Source organism: Xiphophorus maculatus, chromosome 18, assembly GCF_002775205.1.
Source record: "Xiphophorus maculatus strain JP 163 A chromosome 18, X_maculatus-5.0-male, whole genome shotgun sequence".
NCBI classification, from domain to species: Eukaryota; Metazoa; Chordata; class Actinopteri; order Cyprinodontiformes; family Poeciliidae; genus Xiphophorus; species Xiphophorus maculatus.
The window spans coordinates 9,005,359-9,022,247 of NC_036460.1; the positions used below are offsets into that span (position 1 = coordinate 9,005,359).

Sequence of the window (16,889 nt, forward strand, 5' to 3'; positions counted from 1 at the left end):
GAACAACTGAAAGTGAGAATATTTTTTATATTTTATTTATTTATGCTTTCTTACAACACAGTGGTTTAATTTTAAAACATAATAAGCATGCCTGGTAGACTATCAAGAAATCATTTTTCATCCAATGAGAAACTGTTGTACTATTACACATAAAAAAACTATATGAAATTAAATTATTGTATTATTTTCTGTTTATTTATTAAGACACACAACCAAATGAAAAGAATTAAAAAAAAACTAAAAAGATATATGATATGTAGGTCACTATTTCATAACATAATGTAGAAACAAGCACCATACGCAGCTTGTTGAAAAAGTATTCACATCTCATGAACAATTTTAGATTTTGTCACATTAGAAACATGAAATAGCAAAAAAGAATATCGCAATATCTGTTCTATGCACTCACTCCTTTAACTTGATATGTTGTAAAACTTTCTCTCACTTCATCTGGTGCTAAGAGTTGGAGCATATCTTTGACAGCTTTATACATTTGGAAAAGAATATTTTTCATATCTTCCACTTCACAGATATGTACTACTTTCTGCTGGTCTCACCAAGAAAATCAATCCCAATTGAGGCTGGAATGTAACAAATGTCAAAATGTTAAAGCAGTATTCATTCTGTTCCATTCAGTTAACATAAAGAATCACTTTATAAAATTCACAGAAATAACCAATTTACTAGTAAGGTTCAGAAAGGTCTGAGCCAACTTAACAGCCAATCTGGTGATTGGAGATATTGCAAAACTGCAGTGAGTTTATTTAATGTTTCCTGATTTTCTGAACATGTTTTCACTTAAAGCAACTCACACAGCTTTGTGACCAAATTCAAGAAAAAAAAAAAACAAATATAAGAAAACCAACCTTTTACAATTAACTTGTTAAACTACTTGCAGTGCTAGCCTTCATCGGGTAACAAATGCAGGATAGGTGACTCTCTTTCCGTTAAACGTGTCATAGGTTGTCTACTGAATGTGGACATGTCTTTGAATAACTATTAAGACTGCAATGGAAATCAGAGAGCAACATAAAAAATCTACAGCTGGTGTTCATGTTCATGTTAAGAAGTTTTAGAAAAGACACTACTTACACCATGGCAGATAACTCTATAATATGTGCTGCTGTTCTGGAATATATTTTGCCAAAAGTTCAGGTTTTCACTTTGGCAGCCAGTAATTGGCTGTCATTTCAGAGTCAGTAGGAAGAGTTGCCTGTTTGTGAAGCCTGTTGTGCAGAGGTGCAAGCTTTTCATCTTGTTATTTTGTTGTCATTATGTCCTGTCAAAAAAGCAACGCAAAAAACAAAAGAAAATGAGATAATTAGGAAAATGGGATGTTGGTTTTGAGTGGGTGCTTTTTTATCTTTACTCAGTTTCTACTACATGATCAATGCTCACAAAACCATGTATGATGTATGTTGAGATGAAGTCAGGGTGAGGGGGAACAGTACTGTGCTAAAAGCCTTACATGTGTATCTCCCAGTCAGATGTGAGATATTTCCGAGGAAAGACTGCAGAACAGTGTGGAGCATCCCTTTGGCAACTTCCATTCCAAAGTTACCCTGGGGAAAAACTGCTTATTTTAAAAGCTATGTAAATAAGAACCATTCAGATATTTAATACTCAGGCTAGCACAGTCTAAAAACAGACTTGAGTGGGATGTGGGTTGTTTCTCAGATATCCTGAGGCTGTTCCTGTGTAAATGTGATCAGGTTTACAATGTGGTTTCCAGTAACATTCCCTACTGTATACAGTTGAGCCAAGAAGTCCAGAATGTGAAGAGGAGCCTATAAACCAGATAGAAACAGGGTGCCTATGTGTGCATTAACATGGAGTTAGATACACAAGCAAATAAAGTCTTAGCATTCATTCTTAATTTAGTGCCATGAATTAGTTGTACAACAGGATATCAGCAGCTGAGTGTAGTTAGGAGACAAATTGTCTTCTGAGAGATGCTTCATTAAAATTCCACCACTGCTAACACTCTACAGACAAAGCAAATAATAGATATACAGATCTGTTAAAGTAATGCAGGCATTTTATTGAGCAAGATAACGATAATACACTTCCGTAAGGGCTAAACGCTGCAGATTGTAATAGAAATGGCATATAAATAAACAGAAATTAGCACCTTGGAACTTGATTTTAAGATAATAAGATAATTAGACTAGGCAATTAAAGAAGTGATGGACTGGCGACCTGTTCAGCGTGTACCCTGCCTCTCCTCCGTTGAAAGCTGGAGACAGGCATCAGCACCCTTCACAACCCCACAATGGAGAAGGGTGTTGGATAATGGATGGATGAATGGCTGTGGCAGAACGGAGCTTAACAAGTCCTGGGGAAAAATGGAATTGTAAAAATGTGAAACATCAGGAAAATAGGCTTTTGACTTTTAAATCTGTGTATATTTCTCAGGTCTTGGTGTTTGAGTCCATTCTGATATATTGTAGAGTGCTCCCTGGTTCAGTACATCTAACATAATCAGACATCACTGTTTTACAGGCTCCAAAAGACAATAATTATCTTTAATAATAATTATCTTTCATTATCAGGTGTGACAATGGCAATTAATATTGGGTTGGTTTTATCTGTTATTGTGTGGATGACCATAACTGTAAATTGGACTGGATCTGTCTAAATGTTAATTGTGTAAATTCTAACCAGGACTAAACAATGTGACCACATGACTCAGTTATTTACTTTCTTCCAAGCCAGCAGAACTCGGCACCTGCCCTCACTGCTAAAGGTACCAAAAGCTGGTTTACTGACCGTGGTGTTACTGTGCTTGAATGGACAGTCAACCCGTCTGACCTGAACCCTGTAGAAAATGTATCTGCTGTTGTCAAGAAGAAGATGGAAGATATTAGAGCAACAATGCAGATTAACCGAAGGGCGCTATCAAAGCAAGCTGGGCTTCCATTACGCAGACGCAGTACCACGGGCTGATCCGCTCCGTTCCACACCCCAATGGTGCAGTCATTCATACAAAAGGATCCCCAGCACAATGTTGAATGTAGACAAATGAACAAACTTTTCAGAAGCCTGACATTTCTGTTGAAACTATCCTTTTGTGTTGACCTTTGGGGTCAAGATCAACACAACACATTATCTTAATGTATACATGTATACTTAATGTATACATTAAGTATACATGTTACTTAATGTATACATGTATACATTAAGATATACATGTATAATGTATACATCTTAATGTATACATTAAGATAATGTATACATTAAGATAATGTATACATTAAGACATACAGTATATCTGTGTAATATATGAGTTTAGGTTTCTGAAATCAGTAAGAAAAATATTGAACTTTTTTCCACAATATTTGCATTTTTGGGGATTTTCCTGAAGTTTCAATAAACTAATAAATGATTTAAATACATAATAAGCATAAAAAATATTTTGTCTTAAATATTAAGCTGGTCACAGCTAATATTGACTAAAATTGTCAAGCGTACAAAATAAAAAGAATTAAGGCTGTGATCTATAACATGTGTAGTAAAAGAGTAAATTAATTATGCTAGAAATTGTTTTAGTTGGGGTGTATCTACATAAATATCTCTGCCATATAACCTGGTGAGCTTTGTTTTATCTGTATATATTCAGTGATGCAGAAAAGGACATCTGTGTAAAGTTGGGTCTTATTTTAGAAATCAATACTATTGTTATTATATGCTGATGAGACATTTTGACTTAAAAAATTCAGAAATTAGAAAATAAATTCTATTCATTTTTTAGTTCTTAAAGAGAAAATATGACAAAATCCAGCTAAAATTGGCAGTTCAAAAACAGTGATTGGAAACCAACTACACAATCTCTAAGTTTTTGGTGACATTACATGATACATTTAAAATAGAAATATGCTTTTTTTAATATAAATTTTACTAACATATTGTATAGTATTTTGCAACAAGATTAATGAGCTTTAAAACTGTATTTCTCCCTAATTGCTGATACCAAGTTGTGGAAAAATAACGTGAAACTAAAATAACTAATATTCTTTCATTTTGTTCATGACATATATATATTCTAATTAGGTTCAGAATTAATTAACTTTTTGTGCTTTTATTTATTGTTTTGTTCTTAGTAGTAGTAGTTTTCATTTATGCATGCTATTTTTATGCATTCTCTTATTTCAGTAACTTTGCACTTCCTGTTGCGAATGCAACAACAACAAAGTATTTTACAACGAACGGCTTTGTTGTGGACTTTTGTATTATTTTTGTACCCTCATACTTGGAGACATTGATTTTCAAACTTTAAGTTTAGCGCCACCGTCCCGTCGTGTTTTGGGCAGCCAACCGCACAACAAACGGGGCTCGGGCAGCGAGTGTCCAATAAGATATCCAAGAAGTTGGCGGCAGCCAATGTCCGACAGCCGGAGCCGAATACACCGGATAAACAAGGAATCCTCGTAGGCAAAAGACCGCGCACTCACGGTGCTACTTGTCCCATTGTTTGAGAGATACAACTAGCGAAAGGGGTAAGCATTCCTCAGTATTATCCTGTGTAGCACATATGAGAGAAACTCTGGGGTGTTTTGTGTTTTGCATTGTATGTTTGCGTATAAAGCTGAGCTGGATGGGATGCTTACCCTTTATGAAGCTGGTTTATGATGCTCATTTCACTACGTTGACGCCCTAGGCTGCCATTAGCTGCTACTAACGAGACAAAGGATAACTTATCCAGTAATTGATTTAAAAGCTACTTATTCTGCGTTAGCAACGTCACCTCATGTGTAAGCAGCTGACAGTGAGGATGGCTCCCCTGAACGTTAGCCCACTGTGCTAGCCTGTTAACGGCAGCTGCTTATTGAGGCTGTGCTGGTATGTTTGAAGCTAACGCTAGTTTCTGGTCGGTTAGCTCTGAGTGGTGCTGAGGCAGCCCGCCTGCGATGAGACGGGCGGAGCATCTTTTTCCGACATCATACCCACATAAAACAAAACTTTAATACAAATATTAAAAACAAAATACTAGAGTGAGCACAACTGCTAGTTATATTGACGCGGAAAACCAAAAATGTTTGTGAAAACAAAACGTCTTGCCCTTTTAATAACTCTAATCAGCCATTTTAATGGCTGCCTCTTAAAATGAGCAGTCTGCCTAGCTTAGCTCGAAGCTAATGCTAAAAGCGAAAGGACACAAAGCAAGAGCGGAGCCATAATGGCTAACGGCTAGCGGAAAATCAAAGGAGGCGGAGGCCATTGCTAATGTATTCATTTACAAACTGAAGCCGGCTCACAGGAGCGCTGTCACCAAGATACTTCATATAAAATATAGCAGCTGCCTGATTTCACATAGTTAGCACTATATCGCTGTGGATAGCTAAAGCTACAGTAATGAGACGCATTTTGTAGTTTACATAAATTTAATGTTGGCCCTTTATACAATGGATCATCAGTCACTCCAGAAGCCCCCCCTCCTCCTCCTCCTCCTCCTCATATCCTCCCTGTTTAAACAATAGATGGGACTGACAAAGCAGGAGGGAGACAGTTCAGCAAAGATACATTTGCATAACACTGCTGTTTTATGACTTCACTTTGATGACTATTTTTTATGTCGTTTTTTTTCCCCCCTTTTAGTAAGACAAGATGGTGAAGGATCCCAAGAAGCCCCGGGGCAAAATGTCCTCATATGCCTACTTTGTGCAAACCTGCCGAGAGGAGCATAAAAAGAAGCATCCTGATGCCTCTGTCAACTTCTCAGAGTTTTCCAAGAAATGCTCTGAACGATGGAAGGTAAAAATTGTGGATGATTTCTAAATCGATGATTTTTTTTGTAAACCTTTAATCTGCCATTTCTGATTTCGGAAACATTTTTGAAATTGGAATATTTTTTACCTCCGCTTTCTAGATAGAAAAAAATATATACATATATGTATCTTGATAAAATGTCTAAGAAATATACAAAAAAATATATTTTATATCATAAACAACTACAAGTTGTAAAGCTGTACAGAAAGAGCATCTATTGGACAGCTTGTCTGTAATACTTGAATCAAGATATCAATGTAAATCAATACAGTATGCTTTCTTTACCGGCCAGACTTCAGTTTAGTATTTTTTTTTCACTACATAGATTGAACTTATAAATCTCTTCTTTATAGATATTCATGGTATGTTGACATCAATCAATGTTAGTCTTTATTTATTTATTTATTTTTTACATATTTGTCCAATTAGTAAAACTGGTTTGATATGAATAAGCAGTGTGCATTTCTATATTGTTGCCATTTGTGTAAGCGATCTAGGAGAGGGTTGTCCATGTAGTATTTTTTTAGGCATGTGACAGTGACGTGCTGTAGAATTTCAAGGTGTTTAACGGAAGCAAAGAAGCAATGTTACCGCCATGTTTTTTTGTTGTTCTTTTTATTGTTTAGAAAGGTTAACAGTATTGAGATTTATATTTGCCCAACTTTTCATTGGGACCACCCAAAATGATTCACCAAAAAAGCCCAATCACCCAGGTGGAATCACAAATGTGCACGCTTCCATACCAGGGTTGAGTGCCTTGGCCAAGGGCCCCAAGTTTGGTCACCTCAAAACATAGACGGGCCCCTATATGGAAAAGATATACAGTAACAAATCAAATTAAAATCCTTAAACAGATAATATAGAGCAACTTTCCTGTGAAATGATCAGCTTCTGGTTATATGCTGAAGTTTTAGCTCCTTAACTCCCTCTAAGCAGCCTGGAGTGACATCTGACATGCTGCTGTAAAAAAGGCAAATGAAAAAAAGAAAAGTTTCTTTCTCCAGCAGTTTTTGCCTCTTACCAATACTGAAACTACCAAGACTTTTTATATCAAGAACAACTTGCATGCAGAAGAGTGTTGCTGATAATGCAGCCTGGTTTGTTCAGTTAAAGGTAAAAAAAAAGTCAAATATTTAGTTTCTGACACTCTTATTAGGGCTGGTAAAGAATCAAATAATCCAATTCAGGTCACAGTCCAGTTCTTGGTACCTCTTTGATAAAAATATAGCAGTCAGAAATAAGCTTTATGTTCTAAAGGTATTTCTTGTACGGTGTTCTATATTGTAAATGTGTTTTTATGTTTATGCTTTGTTTTTTTTGTCTTAAAGACAATGTCACCAAAGGAAAAGGGAAAGTTTGAAGACATGGCCAAACAGGACAAGCTGCGTTATGAGAGGGAAATGAAGAACTACGTGCCCCCTAAGGGCCAGAAAAAGAAGCGATTCAAGGACCCAAATGCCCCAAAGAGACCACCGTATGTACCCTGAAATAAAATCACTGTCTCGATTTCCTTATATATATTTCACAAGTTGTTTTTCTGCCTGTAGCTTTTATATTAATAATAAATCCCATACCCTATAGGTCTGCGTTCTTTCTCTTCTGCGCCGACTTTCGCCCCAAGGTTAAAGGTGAGAGTCCTGGACTCTCCATTGGGGACACGGCCAAAAAGCTTGGAGAGATGTGGAACAGCTTGTCTGGAGAAGAAAAGCAGCCGTACGAAAAAAAGGCTGCCAAGCTGAAGGAGAAATATGACAAGGTGAGTGGTAACTATGCTGTAATTAAAGTGAGTCTGATTCAGATCTGATGGCCATGCTATTTCCTTTAAATACAGTTTAGAGATTATTTTCCTATTGATAGAGAAAATTATTGTCATTAAAAAGATATTTGTCCTGCTATCCACAGGATATTGTGGCATACCGCACAAAGGGCAGCGTGGATTCAGCACCAGCTGCTGCAGCCAATGACGATGAGGACGATGACGAAGAGGAGGGAGATGAGGAGGAGGAAGAGGAGGAAGAAGACGATGATGAGTAAATCTCATAAGGATGGGACCGGAAGTTTTTGTTTATGCCATGTAATCCTAATGTACTCAGTTCACCATCTTGAATCATGTCAAATTGAACAGGATCATGTGTATATTTAATGTTTTTATGATGTACAGTGTTAATCTCATTTTTTTTGTAAAGTTAACACTACATATCCTAAGTTTGAAAATTTTCTAGTGGTAGTTCTGTATTCCTGCCATATTATGTAACTATTTAGAAGGACTACACATCACTATTACAGTAAGTAGTCTTTAGGTGTTACAACTCAAAAATGAGATTGATGAGTTGGTAGTGTATCGTTTTTTTATTTTTAAAATTATTTTTTTATGTGCTGTCCCAGTGTCTTTTTATTGTCCTTTTGAATACCACTCTAATATCAAATGCAGCTGTCGACATTAAAGAATGTCTTCAATAAAAATTTCTTTTTTAAGATGTTTATTTCTCTTCCTTAAAAGTTACAAAAAACCCAACATGAAGAATCAGTTTTATGGCCTCATTCTGCATTTTGGGTCTTTTATTTTAATTCTTGGAAACATCAAAATAGGGGGGGGGGGTTTAAAAACTTAAAATACGAGTTGAGGTGGCAGCACATGTTGATTGTATTGTTTAAAAAGTATTTAAAATTATCAAACTTTTTATAAAAGGCAGCATCTCAGTTACTGGATTTTTCTAAAGATCACTATCTTGAAACATTTTAAGAACAGCATAGCAGCAGGATTTTTTACTTGGGAGTTTATCACTGAAAAAAAACAAAATCAAACATTGTCATCCATCGGCAATGCTTGATTGCTCCAAAATTGTGGTTTAAATGTGTATCACTTTTACCAATAAGTAAAAGTGAAAATGTCCTTAAATGTTGGACTTTGTGACAGAATGTCAGAATCTGGACACTACAATCCCATGGCTTCTTTTTGCTTAAATAGATACAGCTGTGGTTGTATTTTTTTTTTTTTTTGCACTAAAATCTTTAGTGAACATGTTGCCATAGTATTTGAAAGCATAAAACCTAGATACATATGTAATTAATTTTCGTTAAACAGATTACAACTCCCACTGGTTTCTAACAGTGGATCAGGAATGTGATTTGTTGCATCTAATTTTATTTGCTTAAGAGGGACAGTGTGCTTCGAACATTTTGAATAATACGAGTCTGATTGTTTCCCTGTACGACGGTACAGGCTAAAAAGACAAATCAAATCTCACACATGCACATCTTGTATCTTATACTGACTTGAAAGGTAAATTAAATGTAGCATATAGTAGCCAATACATTAATATTTTAAATAACACTCAGCACCCATGCTATTTATAAAAGTGAATTAGAGCCATGAAGGTACAGCAATACAACCTCCTTGTCCTGGATTTGTTTCCATCCATCCAACTTCTACACCCGCTTAACCCAGCAGGGTCGCAGGGGGAGCTGCTGCACTTCTCCAGCGGTCATTAGGCGAGAGGCAGGGTTCACCCTGGACAGGTACCCAGAGGGGACCCATGCATGCACAGAGAACATGGTAAGGCCAGGATTTGAAGCCTTCTTGCTGCAAAGCAGCGGTGCTACTAACTGCTCCAACTTACATCCTATGGATTTATTTAATTTTTAAAATGTTCTGAAATCCTTTGTCCAGAAGGTGGTGCTGTAATGAAGTTGCCCCTTCTTCCAAGTTTGTGCACTTAAGTGTTCAACTGGGGCTTAATAGAGAACAAGGCATAATGTTTAATGGGACACACTAGTTTGGAGCTTAGACTGCTCTGTACAAATCTTTACAAAAACGCTCACAGTCCTACACCATAACAGTCATACGATGAAATTTTGCTTTTGGATTTTTGAAAAAGCAAAACTACTTGTAAAAAAATTGTGACTTGATTAATACGTAAGTACCTAAACACAAGCAAACATCATCCTTTCCCCTTGAGGAACGAAGTTCATTTGTTCTTGTTACAGCAACCTACAATTCCACACAGAGACACTTTATAACAGTCCAACTGTGACATTTTAAAGTTAAACAAAGTGCATCTAATTCTGTCTGCTCAAAGGCTAAAAAAAGAAGTGAGGACAGTGTTTCCTGTGTTTTGTGTTTCTCTCACCTTTTAGTGTTAAAGTAATGACCTGGTTTTAGGTTCTCACTTGGAGTAACTGGAGAGAAAAATCTTGCAGTCACAGTGACCACAATCACTTAGAAGGGATTCAGATGTCTGTTTATTGAACTCCTCTCAGCAGCAGTGTAAAAAAGTAAGCTTTTCTCAGAAGTGTTTGCCAGTAAGTTAATGAAATCCTTGTCCTTCTTTCCACAGTCTTAAAAATACTAATCCTGAATGTAGGTCAGTCAGATTTCTGAATTTCTGCTATGCTGCACACTTTAATGTCAGTGCTATTCTAAAACCTATTATTCCGAGTGCAGCCGCCCCCACCCTCTCAACTTTCTCTCATTTTACTCTGTGAATGAAAGCCTTGCTGTGTCCGAACCAATCCTGTCCAAGAAGCAGCCCAAACTGAGAAACATGCTGCTGTTCCTTTTGCACAAAGTAATCTCAGCAACAAAACTCTATGGGGAGAACACAACACCGGTGGAGTAAAATACATGGTAGGATAAGTCATTATTACTTCTTTTACTTTTCAGTGTTTGAGTACATTTTATAAGGAAAATGTACCCACACAGCTTTGCAATAATCTTTTTGAGTTTTGTTCACAAATACGTCTTTATATCTCATTGTTTTTGTTTTGGCAATTAAAGGATTTGGAAAGGCAAAGTTGATTAGTCACAACAATCAGGATTACGAACTGAGGGGACTGAGCAATCCCTATGGACAAGGTTTTCCATTTGGAGAAGTTATATGGAGTAAGCTTACAGGACCTTATCTTTTTTTGCCACATTCGTTTTGCTTTGAACAGGATTTTCCCCTCCAAGCTGATTTTGTAATCACATCAAAGAAATGGGTACTTAGGAGATAAACATTATAATGGAAACTACCAGACACCTAAGAAAAGTCATGCTTTTATTACTGCTTCTTATGGTAAGTTGTTCATCTAGTTAATATATTCTAATAATGGCTTCTGCACTATAGTAGACATGCCATATTTGTGTGTGAGGACTGGAAAATACATCAAAAGTTGTTTATTTTTCACCTTGTAATTACACAGGTGTTTAATATGGGGGTCTCTCATGAAAGAAATCCAGGGATTCTGAGGACTGAAAGTGAATTTTCTGGTATTGTTGACGAGCATCACAAGCCTCCCTCCTGGTATAATGCATCTGTTGATGCAGAGCTGAAGCATGGGGCAGTCAGCTCACTCGCTCATAGCAGATGGCATACGCAGATGGCTTTCTCACAAACTGTTTATTCATTTCAAGTAAAGGAAGACACCGTGCCAGGTTCATCATCTTTTCTTCTGTTAGCAAACACGCTTGTTTGTTTACAACAGTTAATTTGACCATCTCATAAAATTCTCCAAGTATCTTGTTGTTGTTGTTTTTTCTTATTTTATCTTCAATTCGCAACACTAATTAATTTTTCCCCCTGTAATTAGCCAGACGTTGTGTTTTCACTCCACTGTTATCAGACCAAAGAGTAATTAGCTCTGGTTCACTGTGTTGACAGGAACAGTTGTGGGAAAGGTGGAAGCACAGATGGACAGTCCCACGCCTATCACATACACAGTTCAAGAGGACGATGGGGAGAACATGTTTCTCCTCAACCCCGTATCAGGGGAGTTCCTATTATCCCGCAGCCTGGACTTTGAAGCACAAAGGTTCTACATTCTCACCGTAGAGGTGCAGCAGGGGCACTCGCAGGTATCCAGTGTCAGAGTCTACTTTAATGTGCTGGATGTCAATGACAACCCTCCTGTTTTCAGTCAGAACAACTTTACTGCATCACTGCTGGAAGACACACGTATCAGAACTTGCTTCCTGTCACTGAATGTGTCAGACAAAGATGATGGTAAGAGTTAAAAAATCTCCAGCAAAATGGAAATGAAACAAATAAAAAAATAGAACACATGACTGTGTGCAGAGTACCTGCAGATTAAGAAAAAACTCTTACTGGTTGCTTCCCATCTCTCCCTGAACATATAAGAGCAATAACATCTGACTATCTTATGAATTGGTAACAAAAACATTAAAAAGAAAAATATAATCATTGCTGATGTTATACCAGCATTTTAGTTGAGGCATATTTTGACATTGAAAACTTGCAGAATTCATGCTCAGTTAAAACCCTCACAGATTAGTAAATAAATAAACCTCCATTTCATTTGTCCTGAATTTAAAGAAAGCTGTCTGAAGAATCAAACATTTTAAGTTGATTTAAGGCCAAACATACCTGTTTTTTACTGTTATTTATAGTACAAGAACTTTCCCAAGTTAATGTTAAAACCCAAACAGTACATTTGTCTTGTAAATTCTTTATCATGGTGAGAAAACACATTTTGGGAATCAGTCATTTGCAGCCTACATTTGTGCATAATTTGTGCATGATAGTTAAAAATCAGAACTGCTATTTTATGAAATTTAATACAATCTATATGATGAAAACTTAGAAAATAGAAAGAGATTGAGATGAATCTGTTTTTGTCATCTTGATTTTAGGTGAAAATGGAGAAGTGGAACTGACAGTTGTCAGCGGTGATGAACTGGGCATGTTCTTCATACACTCAACAGGTAGTTTATGCCTGAACAAAGAGCTGGACAGAGAGAGCCAATCTTCCTATACCTTGACTGTGACAGCAAAGGATTGTGCACAGCCAGCAACTTCACAGCTCACCAGCACTGCTCGTGTAGTTGTGGAAGTGGAAGATATTAACGACAACGCTCCATTTTTTGTTTCTGCCCAACATGCTGGTATACCAGAGGACTCTGCATTGCATTCTGTTGTTATGACTCTACATGCTGAGGATGAAGACGCAGGATCCAATGCAAAGATTTTGTATTATTTAATCAACTCTTCTGGTGGGACATTCCGCATTGACAACACAACTGGAGAGGTGTTCCTGGAGGAGATATTAGACAGAGAAAAGGCAGACACTCTAAATATTACAGTAACAGCCACTGATAGGGGTTCACCTCAAATAGCCACTACAATGAATTTCACAGTGCATGTTGAGGATGTAAATGATAATGACCCTGTGTTTTCACACAGCAACTACAGTTCGTTCATCAAAGAAGATGTTCAGAGAGGGACAAGCCTGTTTCATTTTGAAGCTCAGGATCAAGATATTGGATCAAATGGGCAAGTCAGGTACAGCCTGACACCAGCTGGTCCTTTCGCGGTTGACGCAGTTCGAGGTGTGCTGTCACTCCGAGATCAACTTGACAGAGAAAGGGACTCAAACTACAGTTTGATTTTAATTGCCGCTGATCAAGGGGATGTACCCAGATCTGCGACTGTTACTATCAGCATTACAGTGTTGGATGTTAATGACTTTACACCCCAGTTTTCTCCAGAACTCCTGATGATTCATGTCAAAGAAAATGAAAAGGATCCGTCTCAGCTATCATACCAGGTGCTGCTGGACTTCTTGGTTCATACTTTGCGCAATTATCTCTAGGCATGGGCTGAGATGAGATTTTCACTGCAAAGAAATGATTACGAAAAATATAAAACACTATCTAATGCCCCTGTGATTTGCATGAATTACAGGTGCAACTTTCCATCAATGAATTGTAGCTGCATGACTACATGTAGAAATATATGTTTTTGCAGAGCAAATATGGATAAAAATGTAAGAGAATGTCACATTTTTAAGCTTGAACAAGAAGCTATATGGCATTTCCCCTTTACCTTTCATAGATTGTTAGGAAGACCTTCAGAAATGGAAACTGATCACATATGAAAGTGTATTTAGCTACTTCATCCATTACTGTGCTTATAGAAGCTTTGAATGACCTAAACTGTCTTTGATTTTAAGTTTTCTTTTGCAGTTTGAAAATGAGGTCTAGGCTATAAAGTCCAGGATTTTGTGTGTTGATAAACACAAAATCAGACATACAGGGCCACTGCCAGGAATAGGATGGACACCTAGATACAGATAAACTGGCTCATGTCTAATCAACAGATGTTTTTACTTTTATTCAATTAATGTTTTCAACTCTTTTTCAACCAGGTTTCAGCTTTGGATGAAGACTTGGGGATCAACAGTCAGCTTATTTATTTTATGCAAAAAGAAAACAGTGATGATCTGTTCTCTGTCACTCCCAATGGTGTGTTCAAGATTTTACACAGCTTGGACAAGGAAAGAGAACCATTTTACACTGTCATCATAACAGCTGTTGATTCAGGTAATTCATATTCAAGATCAACATGAATTAGATTCAATATGTAAATAACACCCTAGCCAAAATTTTTCACACAGGTTTAACTTAATGAATGTCACTTTGTAAATTTGAAGGTTTTCCACCACTAACTGGCACTCTGACTATCCATATCACTGTGGATGACGTCAATGATAACCATCCAGAGTTTTCAGAGGAAGTCTACAACACCATAGTGTCTGAGGACAGTCCAATAGGCACAGTGTTTGCAATGATATCTGCGTTTGACACTGATGAGGGCATGAGTGGTGAAGTAAGGTGAAGAATCACATCAAAAAGAGATTTTATGTGGTAGACCAACACAAATTTGTTGCAGAGTTGTAAGGTGAAGGAAAAACGATACCTGGTTTTAGATTATGTTTTTAAAAATATGAATTTGAAAAGGTTGGTTTGCATTTATATTTATCCCTCTTTACTCTAATACCTCTTAATAAAATCCACTCCAACTAATTGCCTTCAAATGGTTTCTATATAGCAAAGAAGCTCCATTGACCATATGTATAATTTGATCTCCCATAAAACACACTTAATGAGCTATGTGTGTTTCATAAACCTGTATTCAGTCTGGGTGATGGACTGGTTTTGATCTAAGTATTATGTGTTAGAATGGTTTATTAAATGTACTGACCTAATTCCAACTGAGATCTATTGCAAGACTTGAAGATGGATCTACAAAGTATTGAATCAAATGAGCTGAATATATACCTATGACATGCATAATTTTTATTTGTGAAAAAATAAAAACCATTGATAATTTTCTCTCCACCTTTCAAAGATATGTCACATAAAAACCTAATAAAATACAATGAAGTTTGGAACTGTAACTTGTGGAAAAAGTTTTACAGCATAACTGGTTTATTACTGTGTGCTAAAAATGTTTCACTTTTTCTTTAAATTAGGTATTTCATGGAAAATCACGATGCGCCATTTGCTATTGAGGAAACATTTGGAGAACTGCTTACCACTGATTTCTTGGACAGGGAGACTGTAGCCTTTTACACACTGACAGTGATTGGCATGGATATGCATCCCACACAGCCACTGTCAAGCTCTGTACTTGTTACTGTCCTGGTTGGTGATATCAATGATCACTGGCCTCAGTTTCTGGACAGTCCCTTTGTGGCTTATGTGCCCACAGAGTTTTCTCCAGGTGAGATGCTTTGCTTCCTTGTGACAGTGAAGGTGACACTGTTGAAACTGAGAACAAAATTTACATATTTTGTTGGTATTTTTCCACAGGCTCAGTTGTTTGTGCAGTGAGAGCAATCGATGGAGACACTGACATGAATGCAGAGCTGCAATACTCTCTATATGGACAAAGTTCAGACCTGTTTTCGATTAATCCAAACAGCGGCACAGTATTCACTTCAAGCTTACTGCAGAGCATGGATGATATTGTCATCAACGTGTATGTAGAAGATGCTGGAGAAAACCCAAAATTTGACATCACTACTATCAGTGTCAGGTTTCACAACATTTCTGACTTCCCAGAGATGAGTGTGGATGTTCTGAGTTATTCTCTCTTTGAGGACGAGCCAGTGGGAACAGTAGTAGCTGTTATTTCTGCAGCAAGCATCAGAGCTGAACCTGTCTCTTTTTATCTTGCTTCTGGAAACTTTGAAGAAATGTTTCATCTAGACCAATTAGGTGGAGCACTGACAGTTGAGAACCCACTTGATTATGAAAGCAAAAAGGAATTTTTTTTGTTGATAGAAGCCAGAGACTCTGGTTTGCCTCCATTTTCATCATTTTTAGAAATTCACATAAACATCACTGATGTAAATGATAATTTTCCTCAGTTTACCCAGACTGAATACAGGTGTGAGGTTTATGAAAATTCCCCGCCATCTGGAGTTTGTGATGTTCTTGCTCTCGATGCAGATTCTCCCAATTTCAGCACAGTATGGTACAACATAACAGAAGGAAATAATGATGAGTTTTTTACACTTGACCCTGAAAACGGTTTGGTAAGCACCATTGTAAGTTTAGATCGAGAAAGCATTCCCTTTTTTAATTTAACAGTTGAGGCCTCAGAACCTGACAACCCCTTTCATACAGACCAAGCAACTGTAATAATTTCTGTTTTGGACAGGAATGATAATGCACCTCGATTCTCTCAGATACATCTTGCAGAGGTCTCTGAAAATGCTCCTATAGGGCACACAGTTCTGCAGATAAGCTCAACTGATGATGACGCTGAATCTAATGCAGTAATTAATTATTATATACCTGAAAAAAATCAGGATCTCCCTTTTGACATTGAATCCACCACTGGCCGCATCTTCGTTAGGAGATCTCTGGACCGGGAGGCACAAGACCATTATGTCTTGAAAGTAAATGCCAATGATTCAGCATGGAGTGTTAGCACTGATGTCAGTATATTTGTTTTAGATTTCAATGATAACCGACCAGTATTTTTTAGTGATTTGTATTCAGTTGCTATCCCAGAAACAAAACATTCAGAGATTTTTGTTTTGCAAGTCTTTGCAACAGACACAGACATTGGACGAAACAGTGAGATTGTTTATATTGTTGAACCTCCAAATGAACTATTTTGGGTAGATGCTTCTTCTGGAGACGTTTTTTCAAAGCAGCCACTCCTTTTACATAATTCTACTTTTGAAATCTACAACTTCACAATTGTTGCATTTGATTGTGGCAGCATTCCTCTACACAGTAACACTACTGTTACAGTGAGATTAGAACAATTGAACCTCCACCCTCCAAAGTTTTTGCCTTCACCAGCACTGGTTGCCGTTCCATATGACCT

At 37.1% G+C, this 16,889-nt stretch overlaps 2 protein-coding genes across 2 annotated transcripts in view; one reads left to right on the forward strand and one right to left on the reverse strand.

Moving 5' to 3' along the window:
* The window catches only part of LOC111611963 (WD repeat-containing protein 64-like), a 26,639-nt gene extending 21,752 nt beyond the window's left edge, over positions 1 to 4,887 (reverse strand). Inside the window, exons 1-4 of the mRNA XM_023351155.1 lie at positions 4,608 to 4,887; positions 1,469 to 2,335; positions 1,093 to 1,279; positions 410 to 1,005 (exon numbers count right to left, since the gene is read on the reverse strand). The gene's annotated coding sequence lies outside the window, so the exon portion shown is untranslated. The remainder of the gene's footprint in view (positions 1 to 409; positions 1,006 to 1,092; positions 1,280 to 1,468; positions 2,336 to 4,607) is intronic.
* Positions 4,245 to 8,243, forward strand: LOC102231753 (high mobility group protein B1-like). The gene is made up of 5 exons (XM_005796803.2): positions 4,245 to 4,496; positions 5,596 to 5,751; positions 7,095 to 7,240; positions 7,348 to 7,522; positions 7,669 to 8,243. Exons 2-5 carry the CDS (start codon positions 5,605 to 5,607, stop codon positions 7,798 to 7,800), a joined length of 600 nt encoding a protein of 199 aa, XP_005796860.1. The 5' UTR covers positions 4,245 to 4,496; positions 5,596 to 5,604; the 3' UTR covers positions 7,801 to 8,243.
* The last annotated feature ends 8,646 nt before the right edge of the window (positions 8,244 to 16,889 follow it).

Bases quoted from the DNA above. Each gene is read 5' to 3' on its own strand.
- LOC102231753 (XM_005796803.2), top strand. From the start codon at position 5,605: ATGGTGAAGGATCCCAAGAAGCCCCGGGGCAAAATGTCCTCATATGCC. The intron at 5,752-7,094 runs GTAAAAATTGTG...TTTGTCTTAAAG, and splicing joins AATGCTCTGAACGATGGAAG to ACAATGTCACCAAAGGAAAA. The intron at 7,523-7,668 runs GTGAGTGGTAAC...TGCTATCCACAG, and splicing joins TGAAGGAGAAATATGACAAG to GATATTGTGGCATACCGCAC.